The sequence below is a fragment of the Hemibagrus wyckioides genome, linkage group LG27 (assembly GCF_019097595.1).
Source record: "Hemibagrus wyckioides isolate EC202008001 linkage group LG27, SWU_Hwy_1.0, whole genome shotgun sequence".
Classification (NCBI taxonomy): domain Eukaryota; kingdom Metazoa; phylum Chordata; class Actinopteri; order Siluriformes; family Bagridae; genus Hemibagrus; species Hemibagrus wyckioides.
Window position 1 is genome coordinate 12,731,185 of NC_080736.1, and position 18,725 is coordinate 12,749,909.

An 18,725-nucleotide genomic window follows, 5' to 3' on the forward strand; every position below is an offset into this window, starting at 1 on the left:
TTCTGTACTTAAAGTGTTTTCTGCATGGTGGATTGTGATACCGTCACCCCTGAACTATGGAGGTTGTCACTAGTTGTTTTTTATGGGTTTTTCTTCACAGCTCTCATAATGTTTCATTTCAAATTTCCTTGGCTGACCTGTTCAGTGTCTGCTTCTTAGTACACCAGTGCTTTCTTTCTTTTTCAGGATCTTCTGATATTGGTGTATTGGCTATGCCCAATGCTTGTACTGGCTCTTATTGATTTTATTTCTTTTCTCAGCTTCAAAATAGCTTGCATTTCTCCCACATACAAATTGGGTGGTCTGTCCTAAGGTGTTTAACACATCTAGATGTGAATTTCAGGAAATGAAAGCTATTGATTATAATCATTCAGTGTATAGGAATAACAAGAAGTGCTTTTTCTTCAAGTCCACACAATGAGACTACCTTTTTTCAGTTCAGTGAAAAAAAAAATACACAGTGTTTTTCTGCTTTGTGTTTTCCTTGTGCCTGTTTTCGTTTGTGTTGTTTTATTGTTCTCTCATTGTTAGTCGGGTTGATGCCCTGGTTGCTAGTTGTGGCCTGGTTCGCTCTCAGCAGCAGATTTTATCGGACTTTGCTGACCTGTTTGTTTTTTTGTACGTTTATTATTGTTTATTTCTTCTTCTTCTTCTCCTCCTCATTAGCAGTAGTAGTAGTAGTAATTTCAGATTAATAATAATAATAATAATAATAATAATACAGATGTATATTTTTGCATTTCTGCCATCAGCCTATACCCTGATGCCTTTTTAGCTTCCTTTTGATCTAGGGATGTAACAAAGGCTCATTATCTGTTTCTTTATCTGTTTAGTGTTTATCCCCTGTATCTATATTCAGATTTAAACCAGATGTGGCAAGGATTCAAGAGTCCAGACTGAATTTTTATTAATTTTATTTTATTTTTTTTATTATTTAAACTCCTGACACTATATCCAGGAAACACAAGGGGGAAAAACAAACAAAACAACTATCCATCCATCCATCCATCCATCCATCCATCCATTGTCTATACCCACTTATTCCTAGTTAGGGTCACGGTGGTCTGCTGGAGCCTATCCCAGCGCACATAGGGCGAAAGGCAGGGGTACACCCTGGACAGGTCACAAAACAACTATAACTCAAAGTTTTAGAGTTCCTTATCTATATTATTTAAGTTAAAAAACAGTGCATCTCCAGTATTTGTACATGTTCAGTACACTAGTTCCAGTGTACAAGAGAACGAAGTGAACGAGAGAACTGTCTTTGTCTATTTTGGGGGAAAATCAGAACTATTTGGAGTAACTGAATATATAATAATTGGACCATGAACTTGGGAGATTTCTCTTATTCGTTCATGTTTAGGATTTAGCACCAGTTGTGCAATATCGTGAAGAAAAGAATATGGCAGATTCGATGTTGTGCTCCAATGGATAGGATACTGGTCACTTTTCTTGGAATAACGGAACCACTCTCTGCAAGCTTTATTTATATCTGCATAAAGAAAATATATAAAAATACTTTTAATAATATAAATAAATAAATATCTTGTGAAAATATCTTGTCACATTATAAAACCCCCAAACTTGCCATTTTAATAGGATTGTGGCTGTACTTTTGGATGTACTGTTGGTTTATTTAGTGGCTCAAACACTATTTTCCCAATGATTGGTACTTGTTAAAATGATAACTGTTAGTAAGAATACAAAATTGCTTAGTCATAAGGGATCTTTTTTCTCCATTTTGCAGTGTTCACGTAACATTGGCCTGCCTGGGAAAGGACCTGCTCCTCCATGGCTGGTGAGTGAGACTTATCTACATTCTGCTCAAAATATGCTCTAATGGAGCTCAATTCCAAAAAATAAGATATTCAGGATCGACAGAATAAAGAAATCTTATAACAACAAAAAAACTAAAAAAAAAACAAAAAACCCCAGATTCAATGTGTAGTGATTTTTTTATTCAAAAACTAAATCAACTCTCAGAAACCAGGCGGGAAAAAATAAGTAAATCCTTTCTACTTACACAATCATTAGAAGAGTAATTAGTTGACAGATGTTACTAAAGAAATGCATGAGATTAGTTGATAATAGGGCTGCAGCTATCGATTATTTTACTAATTGAGTATTCTACCGAAGTACTTTTTCTTTATTAAAGAGGAATACTAAATATGCAACAGAAAATAAGACCGGTCTTTTAAAATGAACAACTAAGTTGTTTCCTATTTACAGAAATGAAAATAAAATCTAAACCTATTTAGTGCATTTAATTGACATTCAAAATGCAAATACAAATATATAAATAAAAAAAAACTTAATTACTTCAAAAGAAGGTAAAAATAGTACAACATAGAACAAAATAATAATAATAATAATAATAATAGATATTAACACAGTAAAGTTAGTTTGATATTCGGACATTAGACAGACATTCGGAAGCGGTATTTTAGGGAGCGTCAACAAATTTATGTACGACTGAAATGTAGTACTTGTTACTTACCTGGCTACATGCTCCAGTTATTCTAATTTCTTCTTAAATATACATATGCCATGCGTCATTGCATACAGCTTTTGTTAATTTATTAATAATAATTAATTTAATAGATAGAGTATTAATTATGCGTCATGTGAATTAATTTGTAATTATTTATTTATTTATTTATTTATTTTATTAAAAAAAAAAAATCACTATTCCTTCAATACCTTCTGGGTCATGTGACCCTATGACCCAAAACTAGTACCAAAATAATCTAATTGGAAACCCCCACAAGGTACACCTCTTGTTATCCCAAAATATTGGGATAACAAGATTCTGATTCACACGGTCCCAAAAATTCTGCTTCCGAATGTCTAATGTCCGAATATCAAACTAACTTCAGTTGAGAAATTGAAGTATGGAACTTGTACTGTTGTGGTACACCAGTTCAGTCTTACAGTAAATCACACTGTACAGAGTTTTCTGTCTGTTTTAGTTTGAAATGATCCCAAACTTTGAAAACTTTCTGCCATTTTCTTTGGCCTGAACCTTCTCTGTGTGTAGTTACAGTAAATGAACTAAACGAAGCTTCGAGGCAACTAATTTTCCTCAGAATATCAGGAAGAAAGGACATCAGCCATGACCTCTGAGAAACAACTGTTCAATCAATCAATGAGAAGGGTTATAAGGCCATCTCCATTCATGTGAAATTTACCATTCTACAGTGAGAATGATTCTTTACAAATGGAGAGCCCTCAGGACCATTTAGAGTCTTCTCAGGAGTGGGTGTGCTAGCAAATTCAGTCCAATATCAGACCATTTTATGCTCAGAGTTATAAAGAAAAACACCCACATTAAATTTTTATGTTCATAATAGCAGAATCCACTTTATACCAGAATGTTCATGAGACAAATGGGAATCATCTATCCAGCAGCTTAAGCTCCACCAAAATTGGGTCATGCAACAATACAGTGATTCCAAACACAACAACAAATTAACATCTGCAGTTGTTGGAATGGCCAACTCAAAGTCCAGGCCTCAATCATGCAACTATATAGTGTGGGATCTTAAGATAGCTGTGTATAAGTGAATGCCATCAAATATCAGTGAATTTAAGCTGTGTTAAAAAGAAGCGTGGGCCAGAATTTCTCAAAAACTATGACACATTATTCTAAAGGTGGTGCTACATGCTACGGGTATTATAGGGTGTACTTATTTTTTCCCCCACCATTTTGGTTTACTTTGGCAACAAATTGAAATCTGTGGTGATGTTGTCACCTTCGGGTGGTTATTTCTGTATAGAACTTAGTGAGGACCATACAATTAGTTAACAACAAGTCAGTTAGACCCTGATCAATAAAAAAAAGAGAATTGAAGGAGGGTGTATTTGCTTTTTCCCCATGTTTGAGAAGGTACATGATATAAGATACAGGGTTTGTTCTTTTGTTTTGAGATTCTGAATCAATAATGTCCCTCTTTTAATCTCTTGCTGTTAAAAGCTGCAGATAATAGAAGAAAATATTCTTCTCATTATGCATTCGCTAATTGTAATTCTTCTAACTTTGTCTTTGAAGTCAATTAGCTAGAGCTTGTTTGCCATTTAGGCCTCATGGCTTATGAAAATAATGAAGACTAATAGTTCAACGATTGCCACATTATTCCATAGGGGTGATGAGCCGTGTGTGATACTGACAGTGTCAAGTGTGTTTATAGATTTTGATCTGTCCTGCTCTTTCACTAAAGCACTTCTGTTGTGCTTTTAATTGCCTGCAGCTGGATATGAAATATTTATCCCCGCTCTTATTGGCTTATGAGGATCAGCTGACCGAGAGAGACCAGCTCCTCAAATCCTCTGAGGTGAGTGTGTGTACGTGTGTCTACATAGTCAAACCGCTTTTTTATGAAGTTCACAACAACAATAAATAGAGTTGATTGACCGTTTGCAGGCTGCTCCTGTAAAATAGGCATTCTTGGGGCATTTATAGTAAACACCAAACCAAACTCTGTTCAACACTGGAAAACTAAGGCTACCGGATGAGTAATATCAATCTAATATTTCACAATTTTATTATGTAGCAAAATACAAAACGTTCAATATTTAAAGTGCAACCATAAACAGTGACTGAATCATCTACAGTAACAACACCAAAGAACACAATAAAGATTTAATACACCACAAGTGCGATTGATTTTGCAGGAATAACAGGATAATGAAAATCTATAATGATGAAGACCTGTGAGGAGCATGTGATGCTGTATCATCCATTTAGGATTAATTCCACAAGAACATGATATCTATATACTCATGTTTCCAACTTGTGGTAAAATGTATTTATTATTAAAATGCCTGATCATGTTCTAGGAAACCATCTCAGATGCATAAGTAACATCTTTGTTTTTTTAAATATCTGTGATGCATGAAATATGTGAATGATCTTCAGCCAAACTAGGGTCTTAGCCTGGACTGTTTAATGTGCAAAATATGGGGTTTTTGAGCATTTCAAGTACTTTAAGCTAGTCAAATTATCAAAATTTTGATAGGGGAGGTTTATTCTGATGCTATTAGACCATGGTGCATTGCATAGAAACATTTTATACACAAACATTTCCCTCTATAATTTTAGTTTTAAATTGTTTTTTGTTAAATGTTGGGATTTTAATACTTTCTGTAGATAGCTTGAGCAGATAGTGTACTGTATGAGTCTGTTTGGATATGTCACTAGCCTGTTACTAGAAACCTTGGCTAAGCTAAAATTTAGAACTGAAAAAATCTGACTATTTGACTTGCATCTTTTGCATAAATTATGTCCTAACAGTTCTTCTGGATATGTGGTATAAACATCTTTTCATGCAGACCTTCCTTCTCTGGATCTGCAGCTGAGTGCTACTTTGTGTGTTCAGCTAGTGAAGTAATATCCATGTATTAGCAGAGTGTCCATATTTAATGATAAAAATCTTTTGAACTAGCATTTTAATCAATGTCAGTATATTTGGTAATTTCATTTTAATTGAATATTTTATTAACATTATTTACGATGTAGAAAAGTCAAAGCCTAAGCATTAGACTGTAGCGGGCATCCCTGAATTTATATTAGTTGTTAATTAAAGTGAAGCAAAGCCAGATAAGTTATCTTAGACATTTACATTTTTTATACATGAGGTCAGATGTTTGCACATGCCTTGTAGAATCTGTAAAATGTTAATAATTTAAAAAAAAAGTAAGATAATAAAATTGCATTACATATAGTTCAGAAGATACAATAAATCAAGAAATGAATTTACACACATGAAATGTTTATATACACCTGATTTTTAATGCTCTGTGTTGTTACCTGGATGACCTGAAACTGACTCTTTATGTTTTATGTTAGTTGCTCATGACTCCCTTGTTTTGCCCTGAGCACTTCAACTGCCTGTTGTTCTTCACGAAGCCTGCCTGTTGTTCTGAACAAATTCTAGTTTTTAATGCATTTTATTTGCCCGCTGTTCTTTTATATAATTAGCAAACTCTGTGTCATTTCATTTAGTTTGTGCATGCTCCCTAACAACTGCTGTAGAAAGGACATTATTTACAGTTACATTATTTACTATCCAGTGTCTCCCAAATGAGGATGAGGTTCCCTTCTGAGCCTGGTTCCTCTCAAGGTTTCTTCCTCATATCGTCTTAGGGAGTTTTTCCTTGCCACTGTCACCTCAGGCTTGCTCATTAGGGATAAAATAGTAACTTAACTTTGTAATTTTTTTTCTATGTTTCTATACTTCTGTAAAGCTGCTTTGAGACAATGTTCATTGTTAAAACTGCTATACAAATAAATTGAATTGAATTGAAGTGAATTGAATTGAACTAGCACCATTATATAAAATAATGTGGTGTTGGTCTCCTCTTGGTTTTGTCCCTGGTCATACTTGGTCTTGCTCTATTGCCTGTGGTCTTGGATGTGACTTGTTCTTGGTGGTATCAAACCCAACACTAGAGACGTTTGGGATATGTTCCCTTAATAAGCTAAAGAAATGAATAATGTTGAGCTATGCAGTATATCATAAAGTGTTATCTATAGATTAATAAGAATGATGTGGGGCAAACTATCACACACACATGTTTAAGTCATCAGCATTCATGGATTTCAGAACTGTAATGCTCCATTATATTTTTTCTGAATAGCAAACATGGGGAACACTGTTCAAACCAAAGAACACAAAATGTACACTTTTATCACACTGTTATCTGTCATTTTGTGACATTTGTACTTTTTTTGGACTACATGTGCCTAATCTATCTACTTTAAGTTTCTCCTTCATAGTCATTTTGTGAAATGGGGGCAAACAAGCATGATAGAGTAAATAATGGAAGAAATATCAATCAGGCAATATCAGGCTATCTGATATTACAGAGCTATAGACAGAGCTAGACAGTAATCAGCCCCAGACTGTTGTTGCATGGTTTCAAAAAATTCATTATGCATACTGGTAAGACTATCAAACATTTACATTTGGAGTAAATACATCTGTCCAATTTGTTTCGTCCCTGTAGGAGGAGATAAAAAAGTTGAAAATGCGCACAGCGGAAGTGATTCAGGAGAACGAGAAACTTCACACAGAACTCAGCAAGAGGAGCAGTGTCAGTACTAAAGAGTGGTAAGCCTCTCTCTCACTCCCTCTCTCTCTTTTCTACACACACACACACACACACACACACCAGCACATTACCAGCACATTAGGCATTTTTATTTGGATTTCAGTACAGCAGGAATTAGCTGGGGATGGATAATGTGTGCAAAAATGCAGAATGTGGAAATGATTGTCGCTGCAGTTTTAAACAGCTGCACGTTTGCTGTGAAGCTCTTTCCACCTCATTGCAAAGCTTGTTGATGGGGTACAATAAGCAATGTGCAGGCCAGTGAAGCAATGAAAATTATTGTCATGTTCCTCAGACGATACGCTGGTGATATGTGCCTCCTGACAAGGTGTGTTGTTATGCTGAAAGTATGCATTCAAGGGTGGATAAACAGTAGCTGTGAAGGAATCAGCTAACATTGTTTTCTCCAAAAAAAACCCTCTATCATTGTGATGCAAAAGGATTTCTACAATCTCAACAGTGACAATTTCAAGCTCTTGTGATCAATGTAGAACCGTGAACCTGGAAGTGGTAGCTTAGTCGTTAAGGCATTGGACTACTGATTGGATGGTTGTGAGTTTGAATCCCAGGACCACCAAGCTGCCACTGCTGGGCCTCTGGGCAATGCCCTCAACCCTCAATTGCTCAGTTGTATAAAATGAGATAAAAGTTGTTCTGGATAAGGGTGTCTGCTAAATGACAGAAATGTAAATGTGTTTATGTTTGTCATAGACAACATTCGTGCCTAATTTGGTTTTGAGCTACTGTAGTCTAGTAAGTGGTGTGTTCTTAGTTGTTTCACACACTGATGTTGACTTCAGATCCAATTTACCCATATCTCCTTCAATGTTAAGATCTGTTTTCAAATCCCCTTGAATGGATATACATGGGAAACTCCTATACCCACAGATGTTTGGGTGTTGCTAGAACCAGCCTATCCATTTAAAGTCACTGCCTCGTTTTCAAACTGGTTCAATAAGCATACTTTAAGTACTAACTGCCATTTTCCACAATTAACCTCAAAGATGCCTATAGTGGAAGATTGAAACAATGTCACCTGGTCTTTTTCCAATCTTTAATGATCCAGTTTCATGTTCCTGTGACCACTGTAGCCTCAGATTCCCATTCTTGGCTGTCAGGACTGGAACTTGATATGGTGGTCTGCTGATTTAACCCATTCTCCTCAAGGTGTGATATAGAGTGTGTTCCGGGTTGCTTTTCTGTTCATCACAGTTGTAAAGTGTGGTTATTTGAGTTACTGTAGCCTTCCTGTCTGAGCAAGGCCTTTAATCCTCTGTTCTCTAGGGTTGCTGTATCATGACCGCATTTTTCTAACTGGGATATGTGAAGTATTTTACTATGCTATAAGGTATATGTGGCAAAAATAACGGGTTCTTCTTCTACTGTCTGCTCAAACCAGTCAGGCCATTCACCTCCGGCCTCCCTTATCAACAAGGCATTTCTGCTTGCAGAACCGTGTCTACTAGATCTTTTCTGTTTTTTTTCCATCAAACTACAGCAAATGTTGTGCCTGAAATGTTGTGCAGATCTCATGAACTCAGCCGTTTCTAAAATGCTCAAACCAGCCAATATGGTATGAACAATCATGCCACAATTTTTTCCCTTATTCTGATTTTTAATATAAACATTATCTGATCTCTTGGCCTGTGTCTGCATGATTGTAATGTTCTGCTGCTGCATAATTGGTTGATTTGATAACTGCATGACTGATAACTGCAGGTGGAGATGTGTTCCCATTAAAGTGGATGGTGAGTGTACATTAAAATATCCAGAAATAAAACACACATATAGTCTATTGGGTTTGTTCTTTTTGTTAGTTTTGAAGCCAATTTGTTTCAGAGAAAAGTATTAATCTACATTAATATTTCATGATCCCATTCTGCTCTGGTGTATTATAAAATATTTAGGCAAAAATAAAGTCCTCACCTTTAAGACTTAAATCCACATTTAAGACCACATCTAACACATCTATTTCATGCACTTTCGATTAAAGTTGGCAAAGGGGCACATTAATCCTTATTTGATGAGAGGCACTGTGTGTGTGTGTGAGTGAGAGAGAGAGAGAGAGAGAGAGAAAGGGCACTCAACAATTAATTTTTTTTTTCCCACAGTATTCTTTTGTACAGTCAACTCAAATGCTGGATTAATGTTTTTAGATCGTATTAGAAATTGTTTTTAGGGAGTAAAAATTAGTCTATTGGTGTAGCACTCAGACAATCAGTGTACAATTCAAATGTTAATTTTGTCCCTTGAAGGCAGGGAAAGGTCAAGCAAAACAATATAGAATTGCAAATCATAAAGATAATTCAGTAGGAAAAAAAAGCAGCAAAAACAAGTCAGAGAGCTTGCTGTAGCCATGAGCGTAGATGCACATCCTGGGTAATGAGCAAGAGGCTGTGTGGATGTAAAATGAAGAACAAGAAAAACCCATTCAATATGCACAGAAAGCCAAGTGTTCTAGGCTATCCACATGAGGTCATGGTCATGGTAACTGGGTGGGTGATGACTTTGCCATTGGCACTCAACAAGTAAACAAGCACACAGGAATACTCCTCTATTTGAGACATAAACCACCCTGGCAGTCAGCTTTAAATCTGTGGATTTGGGAAAACTCTCAAGCTTGCATATACACCTCCGGTAAACCAGTGACCTAAAAGATGATGCTTTCTTATCGGAGCATTCATATATTTTAAAACACAATAACACTTCTCATCTGTTTCATATTAGATACGATAGACCAATTAGATACGATTGCCTCATGGGTAGCAAACTGCATCTCTCTCCATGAAGCTAGTCTCTAGAGAAAGCTGTGGATTCGTTCTGCCAGATGGGTCCAGGGTCCCTGATTCAATACTGAGTTCAAATTATTCTTAGAATGCTAGTTATTTTAGTCTATTCATACAAAAATGTGTAAAATTATTGATGTTTATGATGGTCTTGTAAAGCTTAGATTATATTTTCTGAAAGCATTTCTCACTGTAAACATTCCCAGAAGAACCCACTTAGAAATCTATTACATTTAATTATCCAAAAAATCCTTCAGAAACCTTTTTCTCAATCTGCTATGAACATGCACATGCTGTATGAAAATAGGAATATACAGTGAAAACCAAATCCCATACATTTAATGTAACCATACATTTCCTGTGTTAAGTCAGTTAGAGTATCTACTTTATTTCTATAAGTGGTCATATCAAAATAATAGTTAAGCGACAGATTTATTTTAGCTTTTACTTACTGTATCAGAGTTTCAGTAGGCATTCATTATTCATTGCATAACTTGAATCAAATGCTTGGCTTGGCCTTCCACAGTCTTCTCACAATACTTTCTCACCATTCTTTCCTCTTCCTCCTGACAGAAGTGTTGTAACTCAGTCAGGTTTGTAGATCCTTTTTCAGTTCAGTCCACAAATTTACTGTAGGATACAGGTCAGGGCTTTGTGATGGTCAGTGCAATATTTTCACTTTGTTTTCTTTAAGCCATTTTTATTAGAAATTTATGGCTATGCTTGGGATCATTGTTCCACCTTCTCACTTTTTGGCTGATGTTTTGAAGTTTCTGGCTGATTTCTGTCTATTTTCTGATGTTTGCATCAGTATCTCTTCCAGCAAACCTCCCAAAAGAAACATATGCTAACATGAAATGCGCTGTGAAATACTGAGATTGAATTTTATTTATTCTATCTATATGTAATGTTTTGGCTATAATTGTTAGAATTTCCAGAAAATCGCTAATGTGTATTATTATTATTATTATTATTATTATTATTATTATTATTATTATTATTATTATTATTATTCCAGTCCCTCTAGGATTATGAGTTTTCTGTTTTATTTTCTTTCCAGAAACCAACTTGAATTGGTGGAAGCACAGCACAGCATTCTTTATTTAATCTCTTACCAGTAAAGACACACATGTAATTGCTTTCTATGATCGCTGTAATCATGTTTACTGGAAGTGAGCTTTGGCCGAATGAGTGTTGTGCTGACGTCACACAACATATCTTGGCCTATGTCTCTGAAAAATCTGCAGTAACTGCAATTGCCTCTAAATATTATGGAAATTTCTTGAAGGACTGGGTTACATAAATGCTAAGCAACTGACTAAATGGCTGAACATTTGAGACACATTCATTTAAAATTTGACATTAAGCTTGTGTCTGTGTGTGTGTGTGTGTGTGTGTGTGTGTATAGGAACCACTTGCAGGATCAGGCAAGGCTGGTGTTGGAAGAGAATCAGGTGCTCATAGAACAGCTGGAGCTGCAGCATGATAAAGCCAAGGAGACACAATCCAAACACACACAAGAAGGTGCACACACATACACACACACTCACACACTCAGAGGGAGAGAGAGACTGCAATCTATTTGGCCTCAAATTGTGTTCCAGAAGCAAGGGTTTGATAAACACAGGTCCACAAAATCCAGTGCTATTCTATATGTTGTGTTAACAAAAGAGATTCTCATTAGTGGTTTAATGCTTAAGTTCTGTTTGAAAAAATGTTATTATTCTTTTTTTTTCCTGATTCAGAAGCCATTTCTTGCAGCCATCCATTGATTTGAACTCATCACATGTCTCTTTACAGTGTGTAGGTTGTCAAAGCAGGTCATGTTGTTGGAGGCTGAGAAGCAGAACCTGGAGTCTGAGTTAGACACAGCACATAAAGAGCTCTGCATGCTGAAGATGAAGCTTCAAAAAGCTAATTCAGCCCTGGAGAACTCGGTCAGCCACGTTGAGCATACAACCACTACAGACAAGCTCAGACGGTACATTTAAAAATTAAACATGCACTACTCATTAGAAGTACAAAATCCAGGAATTATTTGCCCAGGAAAGTTGGTTCTTTTAAAATGTTGCATTCATTCTTTTAGCCAGCTACATATTCACTGTCTTGTCCAAGTAAGTTTGGGATTTTAAAGCTTAGAGGGACACTGTTGGTTTTATCATCTCTAAACTTCCCTGTTTTGCTTGACAGGCAAGGCAATCAAACCACCAGTCACAAACATATGGGGTGCAAAGCTTATAAATTAACTGTCACTCCAGCACTACGGGAGATAATAGATCAATCACCCACAACCGGCTGAGGGGAGTGTAGAGCCCTTAATCATGCAGGTCAACACTGACAGCAATTACAATTGAAAGAACATGAGAGACACGCATCAGCTCTGGAACGTGAATGGGCTAAAACAATAAACATTACACTCATACACATGATTCACATGTTCTTCTCTTGTCAACTGAGACTGTATTAAAATTTAGCATGAAGAAAAATACCTTGGGGCTGTTTTACTGCAAGTGGCTTGTGAAGATTGGTGGCATCTTGCATTCCACTGAATATCAGGACCATTTAGTTGAAAAACTGGTCCTGAGGCTAAGACGTGGAGATAGATCGATCTTATCAAAACCAACACAGAACTGACCGCAGGAACATAACATCAGAGCTCCTGATTTTCCTGACTGTGTTTTAGTAACCATCAAAAGTTGCCAGAACAGATTTAAATCAGATTCTCTAAATCTCTCGGAACTGTCCTGAAAGGATGAATAATAAATAATGTTTGTAGTGGAGAATGCTGTCTAACACATCACTCTAAAAGAGGTGTTCAAGTGGGTTGAGATCTGGTGACTCTGAGGTTTATAGCATACATCATTTCCAAACTAATCCACCCATTAAGTAAACTGTCATGCCTTGTGGATGGGGCACAATTATCGTAAAAGGGGCCACTCTAAGAGAAGAATTTGCAATGACACTTCCTTCTAAGAGTTAAAAAACCTTGGTCAAAAAATGATATGGGCATCATTTAAAAAAATGTCATGTGTGCATTCTTTGTAGGAAGCTGGAGGAAGAGGAGACATTGAAATGTACCGAAGTGGAGGGGCTGCAGGATCGTGTGGCGACTCTGCAGGCTGAGAAAAAGACTTTTCTCTTAGAGAAAAATGACCTCAATTCACACATCAAACACCTGGAGAGCGAACTCCAGCTGGCACGCCAAGCGAACAGGTGCACATGCCACTGGTTCAACATGCAATTTAAGAGATGGTTCTGTACACAGGTGTACCTTGTTTTGCAATATCATCTCCTCCTGTGTATGATAGCGTCCTTGTTCCAGATGTTCTTTGTGCATTTTTATGTTTTGGACATGTTGTGGCTTCAAATGAGTAAAATCAGCGGTGTTGGAGAAAGCACAAGAAGTGCAGAGCATGGAAAGACTAATAATAAGATCGGAGCCGTTGTCAAAGGTATTAATATTCATTGCCGCACTCTCCTTTGTCTCCTTTTCTAACTTGCTGTCTCTTTGTAGAAAGGCTCAGAGGCGTATCGATCTTCTGAAGCAGCAGATTGAAGATTCTTTAGAGAAGGAGCTCGTAGCCCACCAGTACCTCACCAGCATTGTGATACTTGCAGAGAAAACCACGTATGAGAGAGACCAACTCATACACATGGTAATGAACACAGACATACCCTAAACACACACCCACGCACATAAGCAAGCACAAGAAAAATACACCTGTGCCCAACTTCCACATACTGAATGAAAAGTGCTAATATTAGTAGGCATCAGCAGTCTCTTTCACTGTCCAAAAAGGATTTACAGATTTTCACTCTTTCACCAATTTCTTAAAGTAGGTTGTGTGACCTACTTTATGCATACCTACTTAGAAAAGACTTAACTTAAACTAACTGCAGAAAAGCCAGAAATCTTGTTATTTTTAATTCGCAATGTTTTTATAATGATAGAATGTAAATCCCCTTGCTATAATTAATCAGTTCACATGCACGTACACTCGGCTTGCTATGATGCCAGCTCCAGATCCTGACACTTTTTACCACTGAGCCTTCTCTCACCCTTCTGAACCTGGTTAAATCAATCTAATTTCCTACTTCTGCTTGGAGCTTCCTGCACTTGTGACACTGCTGTGAAGGGTCCCACATGGATATCTTAAATATATTGCACTTCATAAAAACAGTTTATGCCCAAGTCTCTATATCTACAATAATTATCCCAGGACTCACTCTTACACTCGTACTGTTTGGCTTGGTCCAACTGTAAACTCTAATGATTTATAATCCCAATATCCAGTGTCACCTAGAAGGTTTACTTTTAGGTCTGGGTCATCTCAAGGTGTCTTCCTCCTGTCATCTCAGCATCCCTGCATCTGGACGTCTGTAAAGCTGCTTTGTGAAAATGTTAAACAGTCATTAAATAAATCAAACTGAATAGGATTTAGAGTAAAATGTACAACTCAGGAGGGATCATCAGCAAAGATTTCTACTTTTGAAATCTTTCTACGATGTTCATCTAACTCAAAACTGTTTCTAACCAAAATATTCCGGGTCGTTTTTTATTCTTGGAAAATGAACTGAAGCCAGTACATCAGCGCTCTGTTGATGTCTGCTTGCTTTTTCTTACTGCACTTGAGTGACTGGAGGTCCTGGAAATGTAACACACAGAGCTCTGTAATAAATCATGTCTCACTCAGTTCTCTGAACTGGATCTACTGTCTAATAACAACACCACACAACACACTACCAGTGATCTCCCAATCCATCATTCTAACACTCTATCACTATCTGTCTACTTCTATGCATGTTCTGAGGAAAAATGTTGGGTTAAAGTTCCTTTAATTAATGTGTTTTTGTAAGTTAACATTAACCACATTGTAAATTTATATTAGGGACAGCATTAGGTAAAAATGAACAAAGCAAAAATCTATATATCATATAAAACTATACAGTGTAACTTAACATTGACACAGCAATAAAGTATGTTAAGGTATATTATATCGACCTTTTAAATGTCTGTTATATTGTTATGTATCGGCTGATGTTTATTCCGTTCATGACTAATTGTATACAAAACAAGACCCATTAATTCACAGCATGTAACTAATTATTGATAATCAGGTCTGCGGTTATAAACCCATTATTCAGACACAGTTGAGTTTTACCAATTAACCATAACAAATGTATGAAGGTCTTTATTCATAAAGATTTATATATATCTCAGGTTTATATAAACTCACACGTTTCTATAATAACATCATTTTCTTAAAGGAGATGTTTATGTAGCAACAGAGAGTGTCTAGTGTTAGTAACAGTCAGAGATAAACCTTGAAGAGTCTTTAAAGGGCTATGAGGATTGTGCACTTTCTCAGTAATTTGAGAAACTTAATAAAACTTGTTTGTCTTATTAACTTAAAAAGGAGAGACTGATGAAAGAGTGTCTGTTTCTAGTTGTTAGAATGTGTAGTGAATATAAAATCCCACACAGCCCTAGTATAACAAAACAAAATAAAACATATTAAAGCAAGATAAATCCTGTCAGGCTCTCCCATATATCCATCTAGGGTCTAAAAGACACTGACTCATAGCTGCTCTTACTTTTAAATGCCCATAAAGACATGAACTGCAGACTGACCTTACTGACCATCACACTCCTGCAGAGGCAGCACACATCTAATTTGAACAGCTAATGAGATTATATTATGCTTAATGCATTACATTGTACTTGATCATTAGTATTGACATCCCAGTTAATGCAATTAAACCATCTTGAATTTACCACAGAACACTGTGTACAGAAACAATAAAGGCCATGTCTTGATTGTTTTTGCTCATTAGGTAACTCGATATGCAGAGATATATCTGATTCGCAGTCCTATAGCTTAAACTGAAGCTGCCTTATTTGTGCTGTTTATCTTTATTGAAAGCTCCCTAACGTTCTTTATTTTCCTTCCCTGCTGAACTATGTAATCCATCCTATTTACTGTTTCCCCCCTCAGGCCTCATGTCTGGAGAAAGACAAGCAGGGCATCATTACTCGCATCCTGGAGGGCACTATACGCCTCGGAAAACTTCAGGAAAAGGTCAAGGTAAGAGCAGGACCTAACACCACACACATACACACATTATATATACAGCACACAAACAGCTTCACACAACCTCAGGTCATACTTACATGCTAGCTACAGTACAAACACGTCAAATTCCTATATAATTGCCCTGAAATGAGATTTAGTATTTTCAGGCATTTTATTGTTATTAGCTCAGAATTTTATACAGCTACAGATAGTGAGTATAATGCAGTAATGCTACACACTGCTGATATTTTGCTCACATTTTCTGAGGTCCACAAAAAATCAGTCATAATTAGCTTCAGATAGAAATGTTTTATTTGAGTCTCTTACACATAAGCCAGGTTCTGTCCACTTTTTGCTCTGTTCTATGTGAAAATGTGCTGTCTTCCTCCTGTTTTCCTCCAACTGGCCTTTTACCAATAAAACAGTGTGCATGTGGACATCATCTTAAAAAACCTAAATGTTACATAGCCGCAAAAGAAATCTGCCCTTGAGCTTTTTCCATACATAATTCTGTTTATGTCACAAAATATGAATGTTTTACATCCCATGTCTTGGTACAATGGAGAAAGTATTGAGAAAAATTTAATGAAATTGACCAGTTTGCTGTCATTTTAATTTCACAAATAATCACGATTATTTGCCTGGGACATTCTAAAATGCTTAATGTGAAAAACACTTATGTGATGTGTAATGTGCTTGAACAACAACCAAGGAAAACAATTTTTCTCTCACATTTCTCTTGTTATAAACACTATCTAGTGCTAAGACAATGGGAACATAATCAAACAGGAAAGACAATATTTTAATGTTAAGTATTTACATTAAGCATAACACATAATGTGGAGACCAAATTCAGTATAAATTTTACCAATAAAACATACTAAGTACAGGCAAGTGGATGAACCCAGAATCTGAACAAGACATGCAAGTTTACCCATAGAAAGCTGTTATAAAGAAATTGCTTAACGTGGCTTTATGGACTAAGACCGTGATATTGGAGGACCAAATTTAGTACACACCTTATTGATAAATCATACTATGTACAGGCAAGCAAATAAAGATGCACTTTAAAGAGTTTTTTTTAAATATCTGTCTTAATGCATACTGCAATGTTAAGTGTTTATCAAGTGCTTTAGAATGTTCCTGACATGAGATTGGAGCCTTTGCTCATCTGTTAGGGCTCCTGGTACTGTAACTGCCCTTATGCGACAAAGCCCATGTCCTGGACAAGACCCTACAGTTGGGCATTCTGGGAGGTAGTGATGAAGAAACACTTCACAGGAAGTCTCTGGCTGCAAAATTGTGCAATGTTCCAACTCACATTTGAGATGCTGCGGCAATTAATTGGACCCAGTGGTCAGTGGCAACCTGCAGTGGGTGCAGCATCAGGACATGTTGTGCTCATTGCAGGTTGCCACCAACCACTCGCTCTAAGCGGATTGCAGTTGCCCTGTACAAGCTGGAGACCTGCACAGAGTACAGAGTAGTGGGGAAACTTTCAGGGTGAGAAAAACGATCATCCATAGTTGTGTATATGCTGAGTGTACAGCTATTAGAGAAAAAGTAATGTACCGTTATACAAGGCTGGATGTAGTGGAGGTCAATGAAACTGCATGCTGTAATTCCTTGGAGCATCTTGTTCCACAGGTTTATGGTGCTGAATGGCATGCACATCCCTATTCCTCTCTCGATTGATGGCTACCATGATTACATTAATCACAAACCCATCTATTGTTCACCAGGCACTTGTCAGTGTCAAGAGAATTACGCTATATTGCCAAAAGTTTTGGGACATCTGCCTTTACATGCACATGAATATAATATGGAATTGGTCCATCCTTTGCAGCTATAACAGCTTCAACTCTTCTGGGAAGGCTTTCCACAAGGTTTAATAGTGTGTTTGTGGGAATTTTTGACCATTCCTCTAGAATTGCATTTGTGAGGTCAGGCACTGATGTTGGATGATAAGGTTCTGGCTCACAATCTCTGCTCTAATTCATCCCAAAGGTGTTCTCTCATGTTGAGAACAGGACTCTGTGCAGGCCAGTCAAGTTCCTCCACACCAAACTCACTCTTCCATGTCTTTATGGACCTTGCTTTGTGCACTGGTGTACAGTCATGTTGGAACAGGAAGCGGTCATCCCTAAACTGTTCCCACAAAGTTGGGAGAATGAAATTGTCCAAAATGTCTTGGTATGCTGAAGCATTAAGAGTTCTTTTCACTGGAACTAAGGGTCCAAGCGCAACCCCTGAAAAACAACACCCGAATTCAATGATTTGGAGGGGTGTCCCAAAACATTTGGAAATTTAGTGTATATGAGAAATTGTGTGTACAATGTTGGAAATATTTGGGTAGTTTATAACAGTTTATAACAGTATTTATAGGTATCAACCTAGTATGTGTTAAGAGATAAAAAAAGATTATTTCTATATCAGCTATATCGGTAAACCTTTCAATGCACTGAAGCTTTTGTGGTGAATTATAAGCCCAAAATTCAGGCACAGAAATAAGAGACTTCAATATGCTTCACCTTCTTAAAAAAATAAGTGTATATACACACAAACCATATATGCACAAACTCATATCCTACATGAGTGGTTTCCACAGTAGTTTTCATTAGACATGGGGAAAATGGTACATATACCAAATACAAACATCCAAGTTTAGATATGCTTTCATTGTTTAAATATTCACAGCATTTAAAAGGTTTACAGCTGTTAGAGTCCAGTATGACATTTGAGTTTAATTTAGTGA

At 36.7% G+C, this 18,725-nt stretch overlaps 1 protein-coding gene across 1 annotated transcript in view; it reads left to right on the forward strand.

Moving 5' to 3' along the window:
* Nucleotides 1-18,725, forward strand: part of cep89 (centrosomal protein 89) — an 86,880-nt gene that overhangs the window by 25,204 nt on the left and 42,951 nt on the right. Inside the window, exons 11-18 of the mRNA XM_058382320.1 lie at nucleotides 1,748-1,798; nucleotides 4,248-4,331; nucleotides 7,006-7,109; nucleotides 11,305-11,420; nucleotides 11,697-11,877; nucleotides 12,942-13,109; nucleotides 13,411-13,552; nucleotides 15,893-15,982. Of these exons, the coding sequence (XP_058238303.1) occupies nucleotides 1,748-1,798; nucleotides 4,248-4,331; nucleotides 7,006-7,109; nucleotides 11,305-11,420; nucleotides 11,697-11,877; nucleotides 12,942-13,109; nucleotides 13,411-13,552; nucleotides 15,893-15,982 (936 nt within the window). The remainder of the gene's footprint in view (nucleotides 1-1,747; nucleotides 1,799-4,247; nucleotides 4,332-7,005; nucleotides 7,110-11,304; nucleotides 11,421-11,696; nucleotides 11,878-12,941; nucleotides 13,110-13,410; nucleotides 13,553-15,892; nucleotides 15,983-18,725) is intronic.